The sequence below is a fragment of the Pelophylax lessonae genome, assembly GCF_965119305.1.
Source record: "Pelophylax lessonae genome assembly, chromosome: 2".
In the NCBI taxonomy this organism is placed as follows: Eukaryota; Metazoa; Chordata; class Amphibia; order Anura; family Ranidae; genus Pelophylax; species Pelophylax lessonae.
In genome coordinates, this window is record NC_138769.1 from 339076407 (window position 1) to 339098618 (window position 22212).

Genomic DNA, 22212 nt, shown 5'->3' on the forward strand with positions numbered 1-22212 from the left:
CCTTAAATCGACTGAGTCTTTTCGTAAGACTGACTCCTTGTTTGTTCTTCCAGAGGGTCCTCGGAAGGGCATGGCGGCTTCCGCCTCTACCATTGCCAAATGGATCAGGCAGACCATTGAACAGGCCTATGCCTTGCAGGGGAAGGTTCCCCCTGTGCCTGTGAAGGCGCACTCTACTAGATCACTGAGTACGTCTTGGGCCTGCCGTCATGGGGCTTCTGTAGCCCAGGTGTGTAAGGCGGCGACTTGGTCGACCGTACACACTTTCACAAACTTCTACAAAGTAGATGTTCAGGCATCGGCGGATGCTTCCTTTGGCCGCAAGGTTCTTAGTGCGGCTGTTCCATAGGGTCCCTTGTTGGGGACTCCTGGCTGTTGGGATAGTTTTTTGTATCCCCTGGTTTTTTTGTCTTTTCCTGGGTTGTTGCTCCTGTTGAGCACTTATTTTTGCTGTTGCCCAGCTGGTTTCCTTCCTTTGGTAAGGTTCCTTTCTTTGATGTGGAGACTGCGTTGCCTTTCGGCGCGGATGCGTTTCCCACCCCTCATGTTTGCACTGCTTTGGGACGTCCCCATATGTGACGAATATGAAGAGGCGGCGACTGTCGGAGGACGTAAGAGAAAACGGAATTTTTGTAAAATCTTACCTGTAAAATTCCTTTCTCTGAGTCCTCCGACAGTCGCCGCCCCCGCCCCTCTTTTGGGGTTTGAATGTATACTCTACTGCTATTCCACTAAAACTGAGATATGGTTGCAGGAAGTAGGAGGGTATTGACTGAGGGGACCACCCCTTGAGGGTGGGATATGTTAAAGCTTTATTGTTAACATATTCTGTTGCCTAGCTACTCCTTCGGAGCAAAGTCTAATACCCCATATGTGACGAATATGAAGAGGCGGCGACTGTCGGAGGACTCAGAGAAAGGAATTTTACAGGTAAGATTTTACAAAAATTCAGTTTTTTGCGCTATAAACAAAAAAAGAGCAACAATTTTGAAAAAATAACAATATTTTTCACATTTTTTTAATATGAAATTCCCCCCCAAAAAAATGTAAAAATCAAAATTTTTTAACATTTTAGGCCAATTTGTTTTCTGCTACATATGTTTGGTAAAAAAAAAAAATCGCAATAAGCGTATTTTGATTGGTTTGCGCAAAATTTTTTGCGTTTACGAACTAAGGGAAAGATTTCTGTCATTTTTGGTGTTTTTTTTTTTTAACGAGTAATGGCGGCGATCTGCGTTTTTTTTTTTTTTTTTTTTTGCAGGACTGCGACATTGCGGCAGACAGATCGGACCCTTGACTGACATTTTTGACACTTTTGGGGTTGCCAGGGACATTACTACAGTAATCAGTGCTATACATATGCATTGTTACTGTAAAAATTACACTGGCACGGAAGGGGTTAACTTTATTGGTGATGCAGGGGTTAAGTGTGTCCCTAGGGGCGTGCTTCTAACTGTAAAGGGGTGTGGCTAGTGATGTAAGCACAGAGACATACGATCCTACATAGCAGGATCGTATGATCTCTGTTCTTACATCAGGGAGAATGACAGGCGGCATTGTTTACATTAACCCCCTGCCTTTCTCCCTCTCCGCGTGGAGATCGTGAGTGGCCGGCGGACATCGGGTCATTTCTGTGGTTTGCTAGACCCTGAAGGACCCCTTGGGGGTACATCCACCATGATGGGCAAAGCATGGACCCTTAGTAGGCCCAACGTGAAGAAGGCAAAATAGGGTTTCTCTAAATGTTTCACCTGTTTCAGGCTTTTAATAATACAATCAACAGTGTTGAGCACACAATGTGGTTTTATAAGGCAGAGGAATTGGAAGTTTTTCAGTTTATTATAGTAAGCCCTGACATTTTGTATCTAATGTTTCTCGGCGCGACCATTTTCAATTTGCAATTTCTCACCTCGTATCTAAACTTAGACTGAAGAGAATGAGTTAAGCTGGATACACACTATCCAACTTTTGTGGTTAGATTTCCTTCAGATTTACCTTTTCTATGTAGTGCAAGGGCCTGCCAGATTGCATACAAATTGAAAGTGTTTAGGTTTGACCCCATATTATATGGTTTTGGTAAGTCTAAAGGAAAAAGTCTTCAGAAAATCTTATAGTGTGTATGGCCCATTAGCTTCATCATCCTTCCTGGGTGAGGCATCACCATTTGCCTTTTCTGCCGAAAAGCACACAGTATGTTACTGCACTCCTGCTGCCACCTTCGCCAAGTCTCGGGCCAAAAATAGGTGTGTGTTTTACTTGGTTAATGTAAAATGTTAAATTGCAATATTTTATATTTACCATCTGTAGCTAGCATAATTTTATTTCCAAGGAGAACAGCTTTTCACAAGCTTAGATACTAGCCACTTTTGTGAAACACACCTTGAAAAGCAGGGAACAGATTATACACTGCTGAGTGATTTAAGGAGACACACACAAGACCATCTGAACATCAGTTATGCACAGGCTGTCAGCAAAGATGAATGCAGTGCTGTCCTTTCCTATTTGAAAGCCCAGTATGCCTTACAGACTTGGTGACATGGTTGGTAGTAAATGTGTATGCACAAACAGAGATGCTAATTGCCCCAAGTTTTCTTTACTGTAAAATATAAAGTATGAAGAAAGGTGTTAGTTCCACAGAGAACAGGCAGGTAATAAAAATCTCTGGACAAAGGCCCAGGTAAAAGGATAAGCTTTACACTGGGAACTGAATATTATACGATTCACATGAATCAGTCAATGAAATCGCTGCCATGCAGGTGCTCAGACAGTCTAGGGGCTTTTTGAAGGCTTGGAAGAAGAATGTGAAGCTGCAAAGACAATGCAACCTAGAGAAGCACAGTCGCTAATTAGGAAAATTAAAACCAAACTATTGTGCTTACAAAAGTAACAAGTCACATAGTTTGGTTGTAAAAGACACAAGTACATCTAGTTCAACCAATAGAATAGAAATAAACTAATACAAAACCTCCATATATCCAATCTTATACCCACAGTTGAACTAGAGGAAGGCAAAAAATCCCAATAAGCACATTCCAATTCACTCCAGTAGGGTTAAAAATTCCTTCCTGATTCCCCAGAAGGCAATTGGATATTCCCTGGATCAACTTCCCCTGGTGTTATTTCCTCTAAATGTTAGTATTCAGTTATATTTGTGCATTTAGGAATGTATCCAGCTTATTTTTAAAGCAATCTACTGAACTGGCCAGAGCTAGTTCTTGAACGAGTCTATTCCACAATTTTACAGCTCTTACTGTGATCAAGCTCTTTCCATGTGTGGAGGTGAATAGGGTTGAGCGAACACCTAGATGTCCGTGTTCGACGGGTTCGGCCGAACTTTAAAAAAAAGTCCGGGTCCGTGTCCCGGACTTTTACCGAACTTTTCCCGGACACCGAACCCCATTGAAGTCAATGGGGACCCGAACTTTAAGGCACTAAAATGGCTCTAAAACACCAAAGGAAAGGGCTAGAGTGCTGCAAATGGCAGCAAAACGTAATTAAGAGCATGGCAAGTGCTCTGCAAACAAATGTGGATAGGGAAATAACTTAAAACAACAAAAAAAAAACAGAAAAATAAAACAATGTTCTTCTTCATCTCTGAAGGACGAGGCCCATATGGAGTAGGAGGGAGGTTGAGGTGGTGGTGGATGTGGCGGTGACATAGGCGTGCGCACAGGGTGTGCTGGGTGTGCCTGGGCACACCCTAATCACCTAGGGCACATAGCATTGCCAGTGAGGAGATGGGAAAGATCTCCCTGGGACCTGCTCTGCTCTATTTCTCCTTGCCTACAGGTACATGGCCCCGATACATTACTCTCCCTGCTGGCAAACACATGCATGTGTATTTCAACTTTGGGGTGCACACCTTAATGCAATAGGCTGCGCACACCTATGGGCGGTGTAGGTGGAAGCGGCGGTGGAGGAGGACCAGGGCCGGATTAACAGCATCATGGGCTTGGTGCTGAGGATTTTGAAGGGCCTTAAGGGCCGTGCCTTGCCATGCACCCAGAGGAGGAAGGGTGCAGCCATGCATGCCTAATTCAACATGGGATGCTGTCTCTGAAGCCCATAAACACATCCATGCATCGCCAACTGTCCCTCCTTGTCCGGCCTTCACGCTGTGTGGGGAGGTTCTGAGGGTGCTGCCTGGGGAAGCGAGCATAGAAGCCAGACTTCTGTGTTTACAAGTGACAGAAGAGCGGTAACAGTGAATATGGCCAACCCGGGGCCTATATAAAAGGTAGGGGCCTGGAGCTGCAGCTCCAATAGCCCCTACATTAATCTGGCCCTGAGGAGGAGGACGAGGTAGCCAACACTGCTTCTTTTCAAAAATTTTAAATGAGGGTACACCCCAAAAGAGTGAGAAAGAGCAAAAATGGAACAATGGGTGGGTAAGGTCGGTATCCATTGCTATTCTGCATAAGGTACGGAAAAGTCCCGTGGGATCCATGCCTGGTTCATTTTAATGAACGTGAGCTTGTCCACATTGTCTCTGGACAGGCGGCTGCGCTTGTCTGTTATAACGCCCCCAGCCGTGCTAAATACCCGTTCAGATAATACACTGGCTGCAGGGCACGCCAGCACCTCCAAGGCGTAAAGGGCAAGCTCAGGCCATGTGCCCAATTTGGAGACCCAGAAGTTGAAGGGGGCAGACCCGTCATTCACTACATGTAGGCGTGTGCACACATACTGCTCCACCATGTTGGTAAAATGCTGCCTCCTGCTAAGACGTTCCATCTGAGCTGCTGGTGCTGCTGTTTGTTGTGGCGTGCTGACAAAGCTTTTCCACATTTCGGCCATGCTAACCCTGCCTTCTGAGGTGCTGGCGGTGCCCTGGTTGCGTTGGCGACCTCCTCCTCCTCCTCCTCTGCCTTGTGCTTCCACTGTGGCCCCGCTGTCAGATGGGAATGCCAGCAGCATGGCGTCTACCAGCGTGCGCTTGTACTCGCGCATCTTGCGATCGCGCTCCAGTGAGTGAATTAAGGACGGTACGTTGTCCTTGTAACGGGGATCCAGCAGCGTGGCCACCCAGTAATCAGCACAAGTTAGAATGTGGGCAACTCGGCGGTCGTTGTGGAGACACTGCAGCATGTAATCGCTCATGTGTGCCAGGCTGCCCAGAGGCGACGAAAGGCTGTCCTCTGTGGGAGGTGTATCGTCCGTGTCCTCTGTATCCCCCCAGCCACGCACCAGTGATGGCCATGAGCTGGCCTGGGTGCCACCCTGCTGTGAACATGGTTCCATCTCCTCCTCCAGCTCCTCCTCCTCCTCATCCTCCTCATCCTCCAGAACTGTGCCCCTGCTGGACAATTGCGTCCCTGGCGTTTGCGTGTGCAGGAACCCACCCTCGGAGCCCCTTGCGAATGACTGCCCTGAAAGCCTTGGAAATGTTACCTCTTCATCCTCCTCCTCCTCCTCATCCTGTGCCACATCCTCTTCCATCATCGCCCGAATTGTTTTTTCAAGGAGGCATAGAAGTGGGATAGTTAAGCTGAGAACGGCGTCATTGCCACTGGCCATGTTGGTGGAGTACTCAAAACAGCGCAACAAGGCACACAGGTCTCGCATGGAGGCCCAGTTATTGGTGGTGAAGTGGTGCTGTTCCGCAGAGCGACTCACGCGTGCGTGCTGCAGCTGAAACTCCACTATGGCCTGCTGCTGCTCGCACAGTCTTTCCAGCATGTGCAAGGTGGAGTTCCACCTTGTGGGCACGTCACATATGAGGCGGTGAGCGGGAAGGCCGAAGTTACGCTGCAGCGCTGCCAGGCGAGCAGCAGCAGGGTGAGAACGCCGAAAGTGCGCACAAACGGCCCGCACTTTCTGCAGCAGCTCTGACATATCGGGGTAGTTTTTAAGGAACCTCTGCACCACCAAATTCAGCACATGCGCCAGGCAAGGGATGTGCGTCAAACCGGCTAGGCCCAGAGCTGCTATGAGATTTCGCCCGTTATCACACACCACCAGGCCGGGCTTGAGGCTCGCTGGCAGCAACCACTCATTTGTCTGCTGTTCCATGCTCCTCCACAACTCCTGCGCGGTGTGTGGTTTGTCCCCCAAACAGGCAAGTTGTAAAACTGCCTGCTGTCGTTTACCCCTGGCCGTGCTGAAGTTGGTGGTGAAGGTGTTACGCTGTCCGGATGAGGAGGCGGTAGAGGATGAGGAAGCGGAGTAGGAGGAGTTACGAACAGGAGGCAAACTGAAGCGCCCTGCAATCCTCGGTGGTGGAAGGACATGCGCCAAATTGCTATCCGCCTCAGGCCCATCCGCCACTGCATTTACCCAGTGTGCCGTTAGGGAGATATAACGCCCCTGACCGTGCTTACTGGTCCACGTATCCGTAGTTAGGTGGACCTTGGCACAGATGGCGTTGCGCAGTGCACACCTGATATTTTCCCCCACTTGGTTGTGCAGGGAAGGGATGGCTTGCCTGGAAAAGTAGTGGCGGCTGGGCACGACGTACTGTGGGACAGCCACCGACATAAGGTTTTTAAAACTGTGCGTCTCCACCAGACGGAATGACAGCATTTCAAAGGCCAATAATTTTGAAATGCTGGCATTCAGGGCCAGGGATCGCGGGTGGGTAGGGGGGTACTTCCTCTTCCTCTCAAGTGTTTGGGAGATGGAAAGCTGAACGCTTCCACGGGACATTGTGGAGATGGTTGTTGGTGACCCAGGTGGTGGTGTTGCTGACAGATCGTCTGTTTGCGGGGTGGCAGGTGCCGGTATCACTACAGATGTGGCTGGAGCGGCCGAGACTGCAGCAGAAGAGGAAGCAGGATGAGCCAGAGACGTTTCTTGGTTTTGAAGGTGTGTACTCCACTGCAGCTCGTGCTTTGCACTTAGATGCCTGATCATGCAGGTTGTGCTCAGGTTGAGAAGGTTCATGCCTCGCTTCAAGCTCTGATTGCACAGGGTGCAAACCACTCGTGTCCTGTCATCAGCACATTTTCTAAAGAACTTCCACGCTAGAGAACTCCTTTGAGCTGACTTTGGTGCGCTCGTTCCCTTGCTGCGTTGGGCAGTAGCGGGCGTAGTGTCTAGGGCACGGCCGCTCCGCTTCTGCACCCTGCTCCCTCTTCTGCTGTGCTGGTGGCTCTGTGCGACCACCGCCTCTTCCTCCAAACTACTCAGGTCACCTGCATGACGTTCATTCCATGTGGGGTCGAGGACCTCATCGTCCTCCACATCATCTTCCACCCAGTCTTCACCCCTGCCCTCCTTGTCGGTCTCCACAATGCTGAACGCCGCAGCAGTTGGCACCTGCGTTTCGTCATCATCGGAGACGTGCTGCGATGATCCTTGCATGTACTCATCTTGAGAAATAAGTGGTTGGGCATCGCTGCACTCAATCTCTTCCACTTCTGGGGCAGGGCTAGGTGGATGGCCCTGGGAAACCCTGCTGACAGAGTCCTCAAAAAGAATAAGAGACTGCTGTATGGCTTGGGGCTCAGACTGCTGGCCTGATTTGCAAGGGGGTGAGGTGAAAGACGGTTGGACATTGGCTGCAGGTGCCAACTCTGACCTTTCTGCAGTAGACTGGGTGGGAGACAATGTGAAGGAACTGGAGGCACTGTCAGCAGCAAACCAATCTACTATCGCCTCAACTTGTTCTGGCCTCATCACTTCTAGGGGCGTTTGATGCCCTACCAAATACTGATGCAGGTTCTGTCGCCTACTCACACTTGAGGAAGGTGTTTCACTTGTGCGTGTAGCTGGCACAGATCGACCATGTCCTCTCCTTGCAACAGGAGCTCTACCAGCAGCACCACGACCCAGGCCACGGCCCTTATTTGACGGTCTCCTCATATTTCTGTAATTTAAGATCTTGCCCTAGAAAGGTTTTTATTGAATAGCGGAATAGAAAATATGATCCAAAAAAAGTGTATGTATATCACACGTACACAACCACACTAGGCCCCAATTACTATTGTTTGTACCCCTAAAAGGCTAGATGAGGAGTAGGGGGAGTATGGAACAGGCAGCACCCTCAAACCTTCAGAAGTATGAGATGAACCCCAACAACTTGGAAAGGTGGATCTCTCTCACACGTACCGACACAGACTATCCCGCAATTCAATTGATCCTCAAAGGTTTTTATTGAATAGCGGAATAGGAAATATGATCAAAAAAAGTGTATGTATCTCGCACGTACACAACCACACTAGGCCCCAATTACTATTGTTTGTACCCCTAAAAGGCTAGATGAGGAGTAGGGGGGGTATGGAACAGGCAGCACCCTCAAACCTTCAGAAGTATGAGATGAACCCCAACAACTTGGAAAGGTGGATCTCTCTCACACGTACCGACACAGACTATCCCGCAATTCAATTGATCCTCAAAGGTTTTTATTGAATAGCGGAATAGGAAATATGATCAAAAAAAGTGTATGTATCTCGCACGTACACAACCACACTAGGCCCCAATTACTATTGTTTGTACCCCTAAAAGGCTAGATGAGGAGTAGGGGGGGTATGGAACAGGCAGCACCCTCAAACCTTCAGAAGTATGAGATGAACCCCAACAACTTGGAAAGGTGGATCTCTCTCACACGTACCGACACAGACTATCCCGCAATTCAATTGATCCTCAAAGGTTTTTATTGAATAGCGGAATAGGAAATATGATCAAAAAAAGTGTATGTATATCACACGTACACAACCACACTAGGCCCCAATTACTATTGTTTGTACCCCTAAAAGGCTAGATGAGGAGTAGGGGGAGTATGGAACAGGCAGCACCCTCAAACCTTCAGAAGTATGAGATGAACCCCAACAACTTGGAAAGGTGGATCTCTCTCACACGTACCAACACAGACTATCCCCCAATTTAACTGATCCCCAAAGGTTTTTGATTAAATAGCGGAATAGAAAATATGATCCAAAAAAAGTGTATGTATATCACACGTACACAACCACACTAGGCCCCAATTACTATTGTTTGTACCCCTAAAAGGCTAGATGAGGAGTAGGGGGAGTATGGAACAGGCAGCACCCTCAAACCTTCAGAAGTATGAGATGAACCCCAACAACTTGGAAAGGTGGATCTCTCTCACACGTACCGACACAGACTATCCCGCAATTCAATTGATCCTCAAAGGTTTTTATTGAATAGCGGAATAGGAAATATGATCAAAAAAAGTGTATGTATCTCGCACGTACACAACCACACTAGGCCCCAATTACTATTGTTTGTACCCCTAAAAGGCTAGATGAGGAGTAGGGGGAGTATGGAACAGGCAGCACCCTCAAACCTTCAGAAGTATGAGATGAACCCCAACAACTTGGAAAGGTGGATCTCTCTCACACGTACCAACACAGACTATCCCCCAATTTAACTGATCCCCAAAGGTTTTTGATTAAATAGCGGAATAGAAAATATGATCCCAAAAAAGTGTATGTATATCACACGTACACAACCACACTAGGCCCCAATTACTATTGTTTGTACCCCTAAAAGGCTAGGAGTAGGGGGAGTATGGAACAGGCAGCACCCTCAAACCTTCAGAAGTATGAGATGAACCCCAACAACTTGGAAAGGTGGATCTCTCTCACACGTACCAACACAGACTATCCCCCAATTTAACTGATCCCCAGAGGTTTTTGATTAAATAGCGGAATAGAAAATATGATCCCAAAAAAGTGTATGTATATCACACGTACACAACCACACTAGGCCCCAATTACTATTGTTTGTACCCCTAAAAGGCTAGGAGTAGGGGGAGTATGGAACAGGCAGCACCCTCAAACCTTCAGAAGTATGAGATGAACCCCAACAACTTGGAAAGGTGGATCTCTCTCACACGTACCAACACAGACTATCCCCCAATTTAACTGATCCCCAAAGGTTTTTGATTAAATAGCGGAATAGAAAATATGATCCCAAAAAAGTGTATGTATATCACACGTACACAACCACACTAGGCCCCAATTACTATTGTTTGTACCCCTAAAAGGCTAGGAGTAGGGGGAGTATGGAACAGGCAGCACCCTCAAACCTTCAGAAGTATGAGATGAACCCCAACAACTTGGAAAGGTGGATCTCTCTCACACGTACCAACACAGACTATCCCCCAATTTAACTGATCCCCAAAGGTTTTTGATTAAATAGCGGAATAGAAAATATGATCCAAAAAAAGTGTATGTATATCACACGTACACAACCACACTAGGCCCCAATTACTATTGTTTGTACCCCTAAAAGGCTAGGAGTAGGGGGAGTATGGAACAGGCAGCACCCTCAAACCTTCAGAAGTATGAGATGAACCCCAACAACTTGGAAAGGTGGATCTCTCTCACACGTACCAACACAGACTATCCCCCAATTTAACTGATCCCCAAAGGTTTTTGATTAAATAGCGGAATAGAAAATATGATCCCAAAAAAGTGTATGTATATCACACGTACACAACCACACTAGGCCCCAATTACTATTGTTTGTACCCCTAAAAGGCTAGGAGTAGGGGGAGTATGGAACAGGCAGCACCCTCAAACCTTCAGAAGTATGAGATGAACCCCAACAACTTGGAAAGGTGGATCTCTCTCACACGTACCAACACAGACTATCCCCCAATTTAACTGATCCCCAAAGGTTTTTGATTAAATAGCGGAATAGAAAATATGATCCCAAAAAAGTGTATGTATATCACACGTACACAACCACACTAGGCCCCAATTACTATTGTTTGTACCCCTAAAAGGCTAGGAGTAGGGGGAGTATGGAACAGGCAGCACCCTCAAACCTTCAGAAGTATGAGATGAACCCCAACAACTTGGAAAGGTGGATCTCTCTCACACGTACCAACACAGACCATCCCCCAATTTAACTGATCCCCAAAGGTTTTTGATTAAATAGCGGAATAGAAAATATGATCCCAAAAAAGTGTATGTATATCACACGTACACAACCACACTAGGCCCCAATTACTATTGTTTGTACCCCTAAAAGGCTAGGAGTAGGGGGAGTATGGAACAGGCAGCACCCTCAAACCTTCAGAAGTATGAGATGAACCCCAACAACTTGGAAAGGTGGATCTCTCTCACACGTACCAACACAGACTATCCCCCAATTTAACTGATCCCCAGAGGTTTTTGATTAAATAGCGGAATAGAAAATATGATCCCAAAAAAGTGTATGTATATCACACGTACACAACCACACTAGGCCCCAATTACTATTGTTTGTACCCCTAAAAGGCTAGGAGTAGGGGGAGTATGGAACAGGCAGCACCCTCAAACCTTCAGAAGTATGAGATGAACCCCAACAACTTGGAAAGGTGGATCTCTCTCACACGTACCAACACAGACTATCCCCCAATTTAACTGATCCCCAAAGGTTTTTGATTAAATAGCGGAATAGAAAATATGATCCCAAAAAAGTGTATGTATATCACACGTACACAACCACACTAGGCCCCAATTACTATTGTTTGTACCCCTAAAAGGCTAGGAGTAGGGGGAGTATGGAACAGGCAGCACCCTCAAACCTTCAGAAGTATGAGATGAACCCCAACAACTTGGAAAGGTGGATCTCTCTCACACGTACCAACACAGACTATCCCCCAATTTAACTGATCCCCAAAGGTTTTTGATTAAATAGCGGAATAGAAAATATGATCCCAAAAAAGTGTATGTATATCACACGTACACAACCACACTAGGCCCCAATTACTATTGTTTGTACCCCTAAAAGGCTAGGAGTAGGGGGAGTATGGAACAGGCAGCACCCTCAAACCTTCAGAAGTATGAGATGAACCCCAACAACTTGGAAAGGTGGATCTCTCTCACACGTACCAACACAGACTATCCCCCAATTTAACTGATCCCCAAAGGTTTTTGATTAAATAGCGGAATAGAAAATATGATCCCAAAAAAGTGTATGTATATCACACGTACACAACCACACTAGGCCCCAATTACTATTGTTTGTACCCCTAAAAGGCTAGGAGTAGGGGGAGTATGGAACAGGCAGCACCCTCAAACCTTCAGAAGTATGAGATGAACCCCAACAACTTGGAAAGGTGGATCTCTCTCACACGTACCAACACAGACTATCCCCCAATTTAACTGATCCCCAAAGATTTTTGATTAAATAGCGGAATAGAAAATATGATCCCAAAAAAGTGTATGTATATCACACGTACACAACCACACTAGGCCCCAATTACTATTGTTTGTACCCCTAAAAGGCTAGATGAGGAGTAGGGGGAGTATGGAACAGGCAGCACCCTCAAACCTTCAGAAGTATGAGATTGTGTTCACTGTACCCCACAAAGATTGAGTTCACTGCACCCCACAATGATTGTGTTCACTGCACCCCACAAAGATTGTGTTCACTGCACCTCACAAAGATTGTGTTCACTGTACCCCCCAAAGATTGTGTTCACTGCACCCCACAAAGATTCTGTTCACTGTACCCCACAAAGATTGTGTTCACTGCACCCCAAAAAGATTGTGTTCACTGCACCCCAAAAAGGATGTTGTTCACTGCACCCCAAAAAGGATGTTGTTCACTCCACCCCAAAAAGATTGTGTTCACTGCACCCCACAAAGATTGTGTTCACTGCACCCCAAAAAGATTGTGTTCACTGCACCCCAAAAATGATTTTGTTCACTGCACCCCAAAAAGGATTTTGTTCACTGCACCCCAAAAAGGATGTTGTTCACTCCACCCCAAAAAGATTGTGTTCACTGCACCCCAAAAAGATTGTGTTCACTGCACCCCACAAAGGATTTTGTTCACTGCACCCCAAAAAGATTGTGTTCACTGCACCCCAAAAAGGATGTTGTTCACTGCACCCCAAAAAGGATTTTGTTCACTGCACCCCAAAAAGATTGTGTTCACTGCACCCCACAAAGGATTTTGTTCACTGCACCCCACAAAGATTGTGTTCACTGCACACCAAAAAGGATTGTGTTCACTGCACCCCAAAAAGATTTTGTTCACTGCACCCCAAAAAGATTGTGTTCACTGCAGCCCAAAAAGATTGTGTTCACTGCAGCCCAAAAAGATTGTGTTCACTGCAGCCCAAAAAGATTGTGTTCACTGCAGCCCAAAAAGATTGTGTTCACTGCAGCTCACACACAGAAAAATGGATGTGGATCACTGACACCTGCCTATCTCCAATCCCACACCACACAGCAATATCGATTGTAGTTTGTAGAACACAGTTTCCCTAAAATTCAGCAGACTCTGTCCCTAACAGGATTGAGAAGAGATCGTAGATCAGGATTGAGTGCAGACCCCACCCCCCACACAGCAATATCGATTGTAGTTTGTAGAAGACACTGACCCTATAATTCAGCAGACTCTATCCCTAAAATGCCTACAACTCGCCCTGCCTAAACACTCCGACCTGTCCCTCAATTCTATCCGGACACAAATGGTTTTTTCCTGCCTATCTTTCCCTAATCAGCAGCCAGCACGTTGATGTGTGCTCTGTCCCTGAATCTAAGCAGCATAATGACGCCGCTGCGGCTGCCTCGAACTTATAAAGACTTGGTCACATGCTTCAGACGGCCAATCACAGCTACTGAGACATTTGCAGGCATGGCTGGGATGGCTTAAGGCACACCAGTTAAACGATTGTTGATTGGCTGTTGAAAGCCCGCCATGAAAAGAGCGCCAAAGCATGCAAAACCCGGAAATAAAACGACCGAACACGGATTTTTACCCGAACATACAGTAAAGTGTCCGTGTCCGTGTTCGGGTACAAAAAATCCAATTATTCGGTACGAACACGAATAATACAGTCCGTGTTCGCTCAACACTAGAGGTGAAATCTCTTTTCCTCCAAATGTAAACAGCGCCCCTCTTTCTTCTGTAATGACCTGAAAGTGAATAACCTGAAATGTTTGATCATTTCCCCCCTTAACTGTCTTTTTCAAGAACGAATAAATTCAGTTCTGCTAATAATTTTTCCTATCTGAGCTCCTCCATGCCTCTTATCAGTTTGGTTACCCTTCTCTGCTCTTTCTCCAGTTCTCTGATATCCTCTTTGTAAACTGGTGCCAAAAACTGAACTGCACATTTCAGATGAGTTTTTACTAGTGATTTGTACAGAGACAAAATGGTGTCTCTCTGCTGTCCATTCCTCTTTTAGGCTTTAGAAACTGCAGTTTGGCAGTGCATGCTATTTTTAAGTTTATGATTTACCAGAACACTCAAATCCTTCTCCACCATTGACTCCTCTAGCTGTTCTCCGCCTAAAAATGTATGATTTACCAGAACACCCAGATCCTTCTCCACCATTTCCTCCCCTAGGTGTTCCCAGAATGTATGATGCATGCATGTTTTTAGTCCCAAATGCATTACTTTACGTTTATCAAGATTAAACCTCATTTGCCACAAAATTAAACCTCATTTGTCACATACTGTAATTGCCCTATTAAGGTTGGCTTGTAATTTGGAGACATTGGAAGGACGTTATTCCACTGCATAGCTTGGTGTCATCTGCAAACACTGAAATGGTACTTTTAATCCCAGACCTAATAATCATTTATAAATGCGTTTAAAAAGTATGGGTCCCAGCACTGAACCTTGGGGTACAGCACTAATAACCATAGACCGTTCAAAGTAAGATTCGTTTATCTCTCTCTGAATATGGTCTTTTAGCCAGTTTGCTATCCATTTACAAACTGAATTTTCTAAGCCTGTAGAGTCAGACTATACCTTACAAAATGACCGTATTCATCAAAACTGAAGGAAACAGTTTTGATCGAGAGCAAGCCTGCCTGGTGTCATGTCTAAAACTTTCTAAGCTTGGACCTGGGTATGTTGGTATGACTTCCTGGTATTAAACCCTGCCTACTTTCTTTTATGCTTTGCTGCAATGCCCCTTGCTCAGCTGACAAGTGAGGCTGTTTGCCAAGTGCTTGTACCTAGGTATGGTTTGTAAAAGTCTGAGCCTTGGCACGTGTCATGTGAGGTCTGCTCCCGATTAAAACCTCTTCCACTGTGGTGTGTACCTTTTTGTAAATACTGTGTTCTATTAGGCCACCAAGCTTTTGTTTTGCAAATCTTTGTCATGGAAACATCCTGTATGGAATGTTTCTAAAAGTGTTACTATCATTCCTAAAATTATAAACTTTAAATAAGAAAATATTTAAATTGGTCAATTGCTTTTACTTGAACAAAGTTTTATATACAGTGTTGTGTTTTTTTTTGTTTTTTTTTTTACATTTGTGGAACGATTAATTAATCTCATTATGTAGGCTTTGGCAGCCTATCGGTCAGACTGTGTTTGGCTTGTTCTCTGGAAAGTGCAGTTTGCAGAAGTTGTTGGGAGCAGGAAGCGCTTACTGTGGTTGTTTGTCTCAGGAACCACTTGCTGGGATTTCAGGACATTCCACCATCCAAGTTCAGATAGATGTAGGGTCATGGAGTTACCTCTAGATGTCACCAAGTATTAGAGCACAATCATACTTGGCATGTAGGTAGCGCCTAGTGGGGTAACTGTAATTTTAGAAAAAATATAGTTGCTGTGAATTGGAACTAATGTATAGTGAAAAAAGAAGCGCTGGCCTGTGATTAATCGCAAGTGCTACACCTGAGGCTTCCTGAATACTGGGAGAAAAAATTATGCAATAAATATAAAGTGTGCTGTTGTAAATGAAAACGAAGTGCAAAATCAAACATTTATAACATATAACATTGACAATATGTGGTACCATATATGGCTTAAAGTGCAATAAAGTGCATATATAAATAATAGTTAACAATGAAGTCCATATGAAGTGATAAGCTCAGTGACACCTTGTGACATCAGTTTCAAAGTGCTGCATGCATCAATAATGCGCTGAAAAAAGATTAATTTGCTGCTTATCAGACCCAAGAAACCGAGCAAAGTCTCCACGGTCACGAATAGATGCATATAGTAGAGAAGGAAGGACTAATAGTGCATTATCCCTTGTAAAATCATATTTATTAAGTAAAAAACACTTGCAAACAGATTGTGGGATGTACCACAATTCTCATGATTGCATGGCTGCTTGCAGTGCAGTCTGTGCGTGCTGACGTCACGGTTGTCTCCATCCGACGCGTTTCCCCTGATTAGGCGTCTACTGGGATTGGAGCTCAAGCCGTAGCGTTTTTTGAACACAACTTTATATATTTTCAAAATATGTGTATAACATATCTTGTTAAGTTCTTTGTATATAGCAATGTTTAAAGTTATGACTATAGTACTTGCTGCTAGAGAATGTTCCTCCACAGAGGTGACTAGGTAGTTCACATGTCATTTCAAGAAAAGTATTTTCAGCAATTCTTGTAAAAACCTTCTTTATGTGACTTCACATGGTACCCGTATTATTATTTTTAAATATTTTTTTTAATAATTATTTATAATTAATAATAATAGTTTTTTTTTATGAATTGGGTAAATTTACTTTTATATTTACTTTTTTTTTATTTTTAAATGTATTTATTTTTTATCTTAATTTTTATATTTTCATTTCTATTTTTCATTTTATTTTATTATTTTTTTTACTTTTTATTTTTAATTTTTCATTTTATTTCAGTTTAAATTTTTTCCAGTTTTTGTTTCATTTTCTTTTCTGCTTATTTTCCTTTCTATTCATTTTTACATATATGTAGAGTTTCTTATCTTTGTTCTGAGTAAACCCATACTGTTAATGACAAATAGTTTTTGACAGTAAAACTTCCTTTTGAATATTTTTTGAGGATAGATGATGTCTTTGGATACAATCTGTGTTTTTTAAATCTTTATGCAATTCGAATAGAAGTTAGCTTTATGTCACTTTAGATTGACAGGAAGAAGTTTTCTTCCTACTCTAGGGGCCCCACTGTAAGTTACATAAATTTCTGGTTTCCTGTTTTTTTTCCGCTGTATATATTATCGTGATGACGCTACGGCTTGAGCTCCAATCCCAGTTGACGCCCAATCAGGGGAAACGCGTTGGGTGGAGACAGCTGTGACGTCAGCATGCACGGACCGCACTGAAGGCGGCCCTGCCACCACGAGAATCGTGCTACGTCCCACAGTCTGTAAGTGTTTTTTACTTAATAAATATGATTTTACAAAGGATAATGCACTATTAGTCCTTCCTTCTCTACTATATACATCCATTCGTGACCCTGGAGACTTTGCTCTTCTTTTGATCTATCCCACACTAGTTTACAGGCGCATTGACCTTTTTGGGTCTGGTAAACGGCCAATTCAACTTTTTTCAGCACATTGGAGATGCATGCAGCACTTTGAAACTGATCAAGTTGTCACCGTTTGAGCTTATCACTTCATATGGACTTCATTGTTAACTTTTATTTACATATGCACTTTATTGCACCTTAGGCCATATATGGTAACACATATTGTCAATGTTATGTGTTACAAAGGTTTGAATTTGCACTTCATTTTCATTTCCAACAGTGCAAATAGAACTAATGTACATAAGATATAATATATAATAATTAATCTTTATTAACGCAGACAGGTTAGGTGGAGAGGAGTGGGGTCTCCTGGAATAGTAAATAGCAAAAAAACAAAAGAGAGCAGTACAACAAATCAACTTCCATAAATGTTTCATTAAATACTACACTATATATGTTTTGTTGCTTTTCTTTTTTTTTTTTTTTTTGGGGGGGGGGGGGTAATTCCATAGAATATGGGATGATGGTGCCATCAATATCAATGCCATGTATAATATGATTTTATGACTGTTCTCAGAAAACCCTTAGGAGGAGAGGTTAGTTTTATGTTGTAGACTAGTATATGTATTACTTTTGCAATAGATATTATTTTGTATGTAGTTATAATTTATATTGCTTGTTACTGCTTTCTTTTGTAGGGGTGCTCACACATACATCCGCCTACAGCTGATTAAACAGGACACAGATGGCACAGGTTAGCATGACTGCTTTTACAGTAATTGAGAACTGATGCCAAGGGTGTGAGGTTTAGGGGGAAGCGACACCATCCGAAGAGACAATTTTATTTTCTTGCAACCTTTACAGACAGTGGACTAGGACTACTATCGATCTTTGGCAGGTCATCTGCCATCTCACTGTCCAAAAACTGTTCTCAGCAGCACAAGGTAACATATTGCACAGTGGGATGTCAGGTCTAAGTCAAGCCAGTGGCTTCATGTTGTGGCTTAATATAGATGGAAATAATACTTTCATGACACTTAAGCTGGCCAAGTGCTGTGCAAATTTTGTCAGGTTCCTCATGAATCGGCCAAATATCACTCTGTGGGTGGCCCTAATGGCCCCTTTCTTTCCAAAATCTTTCAGTTGAGAAATCAACGCAGCTGGATGGAAAATTTTTGGCCTTATTGTAGCTGCACCCAATCAGATTGCATCCCTTGTTTGGGTATTCTGATGGAAGACAATAGGCACAGCTAGAGATTTTTACATTCGTTCTGTATGAAAACAATTTTACTGTGCATTACCTGCTGAAGTTGAGCCTAAGGATCGGTCAGTGTGTTAGGTACACAGAGCCTAAATTTGTGCTTAGCATGAGTTCAAAATAGTGGAAAATGCGATTTCTTTCGTTCATTGACTGACACCGCTCCTGATCTTCTTAATCATTGAGTTATACTGCCCACTACAGGAGTAGAACACTAGGAAGAAAAAAAGTCTGGCTACGCCTATGGGCAGTCCCAGGGGGTATACTCCCTCTCTCTGCTATAGGTAGTTTTTTTCTGCCTGGTCAGGAGTAAGGACCTAGTTCCTTGCTAGGATCTCTGGCCTGCGAATTAAACGCCTCACAAAGTTGCATACGACCGGATCTCAGGCAGAGTTGCAGCCTTCCTCCTGGCTGACAGCCCCCCTATTTTGATGGAAAGGAGATTCTGCTTGGTTTCTGGTATGGTAAGTAACTGTCCCCCCTCTCCCCCTGGAGGGTTTTGGGTTGGACGTGGACCCCTCCATGGGATGGTTGGACCCCTGGGTTACCCTTCTTCCCATTAGTCAACCCCCTCATTGGTCTGGTGGTTCCTGTGGGCCATCTCACCCCCCCCTTCACTGACGCTGGGACTGTGGGGTGGCCTGGTCTATCGCCTAGGGTGGGGGCAAGGTGCTGTGCTGGGGATGAGGACGGGGAGGTGTGCCACTGGCGGTCAACTGTGTGGGGGGGGGGGCTGTACCTGGTGGGGGCTCCTGCCAGGGTCCCCCCTGCCTGTGCCATTTTCTGAGGCCTAGAGATCCCTCCTGGGTCCCTAGGGGCCTTGTGGTGCCGCCATTTTCTTGTAGCCTGTATGCTTAATGCACGGCAGCCATGTTTGTGTAGTCTGGCGGGCATTTGTGGGTAGTTCCCATTAAAAATAGCCGCGGCCATGTCAGTGGAACCCTCTGGGTGGCGATTTTGGTGGCGGGAGCCCCTCCTCCTCTCCTGGTGCTGACTACTGGATATTGTAATTTCCTGATCGCCGTTCGTGCAGTGCAGATTCTGATGGGGTCCTCGCCCTCTCTACTGAGGATCGATTGGTGCTCTGTGGCTGGCAACCTGGGTGGGCTGCCATAGCAGTGGGGGTTGTCCCTTAGCAGTGTTTTACACTTTTTTGTGGGGTCCCTCTGGTGACTCATGGAGTCTTTGGAGCACATTTCCTCACCTGATCCCCTCTCTTAAGGCTGCGGGCCCTCTGGGTCCTATCTATCCATCGATGCACTGATGCGGTCCTGGAGTCCCGGGTGAAGGTGGCTTTTGCGCAATGGCTGGCAAAAAGCACCCCCTGCCTTTCCCTGCCTCACCTGTCTCATCAGATCCTGAATCAGATTCAGCCCCTGCGGATGTGGGTCACCCTGCTGGGTATGTAACCAGGCGCCATGAATCCTGGTGAATTCCTCTACTTCTGCAACCATGTACTAAAATGTACTGGCGGACGCACTAATTGTAGCTGTGCATGAGACCTTAAACATGGAGGATGCAGCTGAAGCTGCGGAGAAGGCGCAGGTTCCCTTTGTCACAAGCCATCCAGAGCGGAAATAGTGTTCCCTTCTCCTATTTTGACAAAACTGTCATTAAATAGTGGGGACCACCAAAGCGTCCCCTTGGAGTCCCTAAGCGAATTTGTTACGCGATATACCCCTATGAGGAGTCCCTTCTTAAGAAGTGAACTGTTCCACCGGTGGTTGACCTTCCGGTTTCCAGATTAAACAAGGCAACCATGGTTACGGTTGAAGAGTCCTCGGCCTTTAAGGACCCGGCTGACAGGAAGGCAGAGGCTGTGACCCGCAATATGTACACCCTGGCTGGTTTGGCACTGAAGTCAATAGTCACCATTGTCCTGGTGTCGCAGACTCTGACCGAATGGGCTAGGCTTTTGCGCCGTGACCTGGAGGGAGGGGGGGTAGTAGCTTCAGGGGCTGCAGTTTATCTGTGATGTCTCTTTTTGGATGCGGCTCCCCTAGTGGCTCTGCTCTCTGTTTCAGCAGTGGTCCTTCGGCACGTCTTTTGGGTTAAATGCTGGTCTGCGGACGAGACTTCTAAAAAGGCATTGACTAATCTTCCCTTTCAAGGAGATTGCCTGTTTGGTGCTACCCTGGATGACATTATTAAAGGTCGTACAGGGGGAAGAGTACCTTTCTTCCGCAGGCTACTAAGGGCAAGGACGTGGACCCTCCTTCTCGGCTCATAAGAAGTTTTTTTGGTCCCTCAGGCTCGACTGACAAGGATCGGAGCCCTTCGGGGCTTCCTCTGGAGGATCCAAGCGAACTTGGTCTGGCAAGTCAAGAGCTGGCTTCTCCAGACCTGTGGGCAAGGCTCCTTCAGCATGAAGGTGTGCCTTCACCCATATCTGGGGTGGGGGGACGTCTTCACTGGTTCCCAGACCTGTGGACTCCCCTGGTACAAGTCAGATGTGTCCATGAGGTCATTCAGTACGGCTACAAGATTGAGTTTCATTCTTTCCCTCCGGTAAGGTTCTTTCTTCCAACATGCGACTGTCCCCGGTCCGCTTACAGGCTCTATTTGGGGCGGTGCAAGACCTTTTACTTTAAAGGGTGATGTACCCAGTTCCGACTTCGGAATGTTTTCAGGAGTTTTACTCAAACCTGTTTACAGTCCCCATGAAGGAAAGTAAGGTGCCTCAAGGCGCTGAACTGCTTTGTGCGGGTGCAGAAGTTCCGAATGGAGTCCGTTGGCATGGTGGTGGCTTCCCTGCATCAGGCGAATTTTCTTGCCTCCATCGACATTTAGCACGCTTACCTTCACATTCCAATATGTGTCTGTCTCCAGCTCTTGCTCCTCTTTGCCGTGGGAGAGGAACATTATCAGTTTGTGGCGTTACTCTTTGGTCTCTCTTCTGCTGCTTGGGGCTTCATGAAAGTGTTGATCCAGGTGCTAGCATTGTTACGCCAATGGAGATCGTGGTACTGGGCTACTTGGACGACCTCCTACTGCGAGCCCAGTCTCCTACTGCTCTGGTGGAAAACCCAGAAATCACCATACGAGCTTGAGGGTGTTTGGCTGGATTCTAAATTTTCAGAAGTCTGCTCTGGTTCCATCCACAATGCTGGACTATCTGGATCTGACTCTGGACTTGGCCTTAGCCAGAGTGCTCCTTCTTCCTCTGGACAAACTGCAGAAACTGCAGGCTGTTATTTGTCTCCTGCTGTCCAGCAGATGGTAATCCCTCTGGACTTGCATGTGGGTGCTGGGCCTGATGGTGTCTACCTTCGAGGCGGTTTCATTTGCACAGTTCTATACGAGTTCCCTGCAAGGTGTTTTCTCTCTTCCACCCTAATCAGAATACAGTGGAACCTTGGTTTACGAGTACCTTTGTTTACGAGCATTTTGAAAGACGTGCAACATTTTTAAAAAAAAACTGTCTTGATATACGAGCACTGTCTTGATATACGAGCAGTTTTATACACTAAAAGCATGCCATCCCCTCTGTTAATGCACTCTGTTACATACCATTATGTGTCCCAGTGCTTGTACTGTATATAAACATGCCGATTTATATTGTTTCAGAGTGTCCCTGCACTTACTGTATATGTCTCCTCGTTTCTCTGCCTCTCTCTCACCTCGTCTCTCTGCTCTACCCGGCGGGAGGGGCCGATCACTCCTTCTGATGTCATCTGAGGAGGAGGGGAGGAGAGAAGCAGAGGGCTGCAGTGAACAGCCAGACAAGCTCTCATAAAGTATAATCGGCAACTGTTATGTACAGCACGGACACAGGGACACATAATGTTTAACAGAGGAGATGGCATACTTATACTGTACAGTAATGTACTTTATATATAATAACAGCATATCTT

The 22212-nt window shown here is 45.4% G+C and overlaps 1 protein-coding gene across 3 annotated transcripts in view; it reads left to right on the plus strand.

Moving 5' to 3' along the window:
- LOC309547783 (lethal(3)malignant brain tumor-like protein 3) overlaps positions 1 to 22212 on the plus strand; it is a 109472-nt gene that overhangs the window by 81643 nt on the left and 5617 nt on the right. For all 3 annotated transcript variants that reach the window (XM_082247771.1, XM_082247772.1, XM_082247773.1), the window contains one exon: positions 17799 to 17854. In XM_082247771.1, the coding sequence (XP_082103897.1) occupies positions 17799 to 17854 (56 nt within the window). The remainder of the gene's footprint in view (positions 1 to 17798; positions 17855 to 22212) is intronic.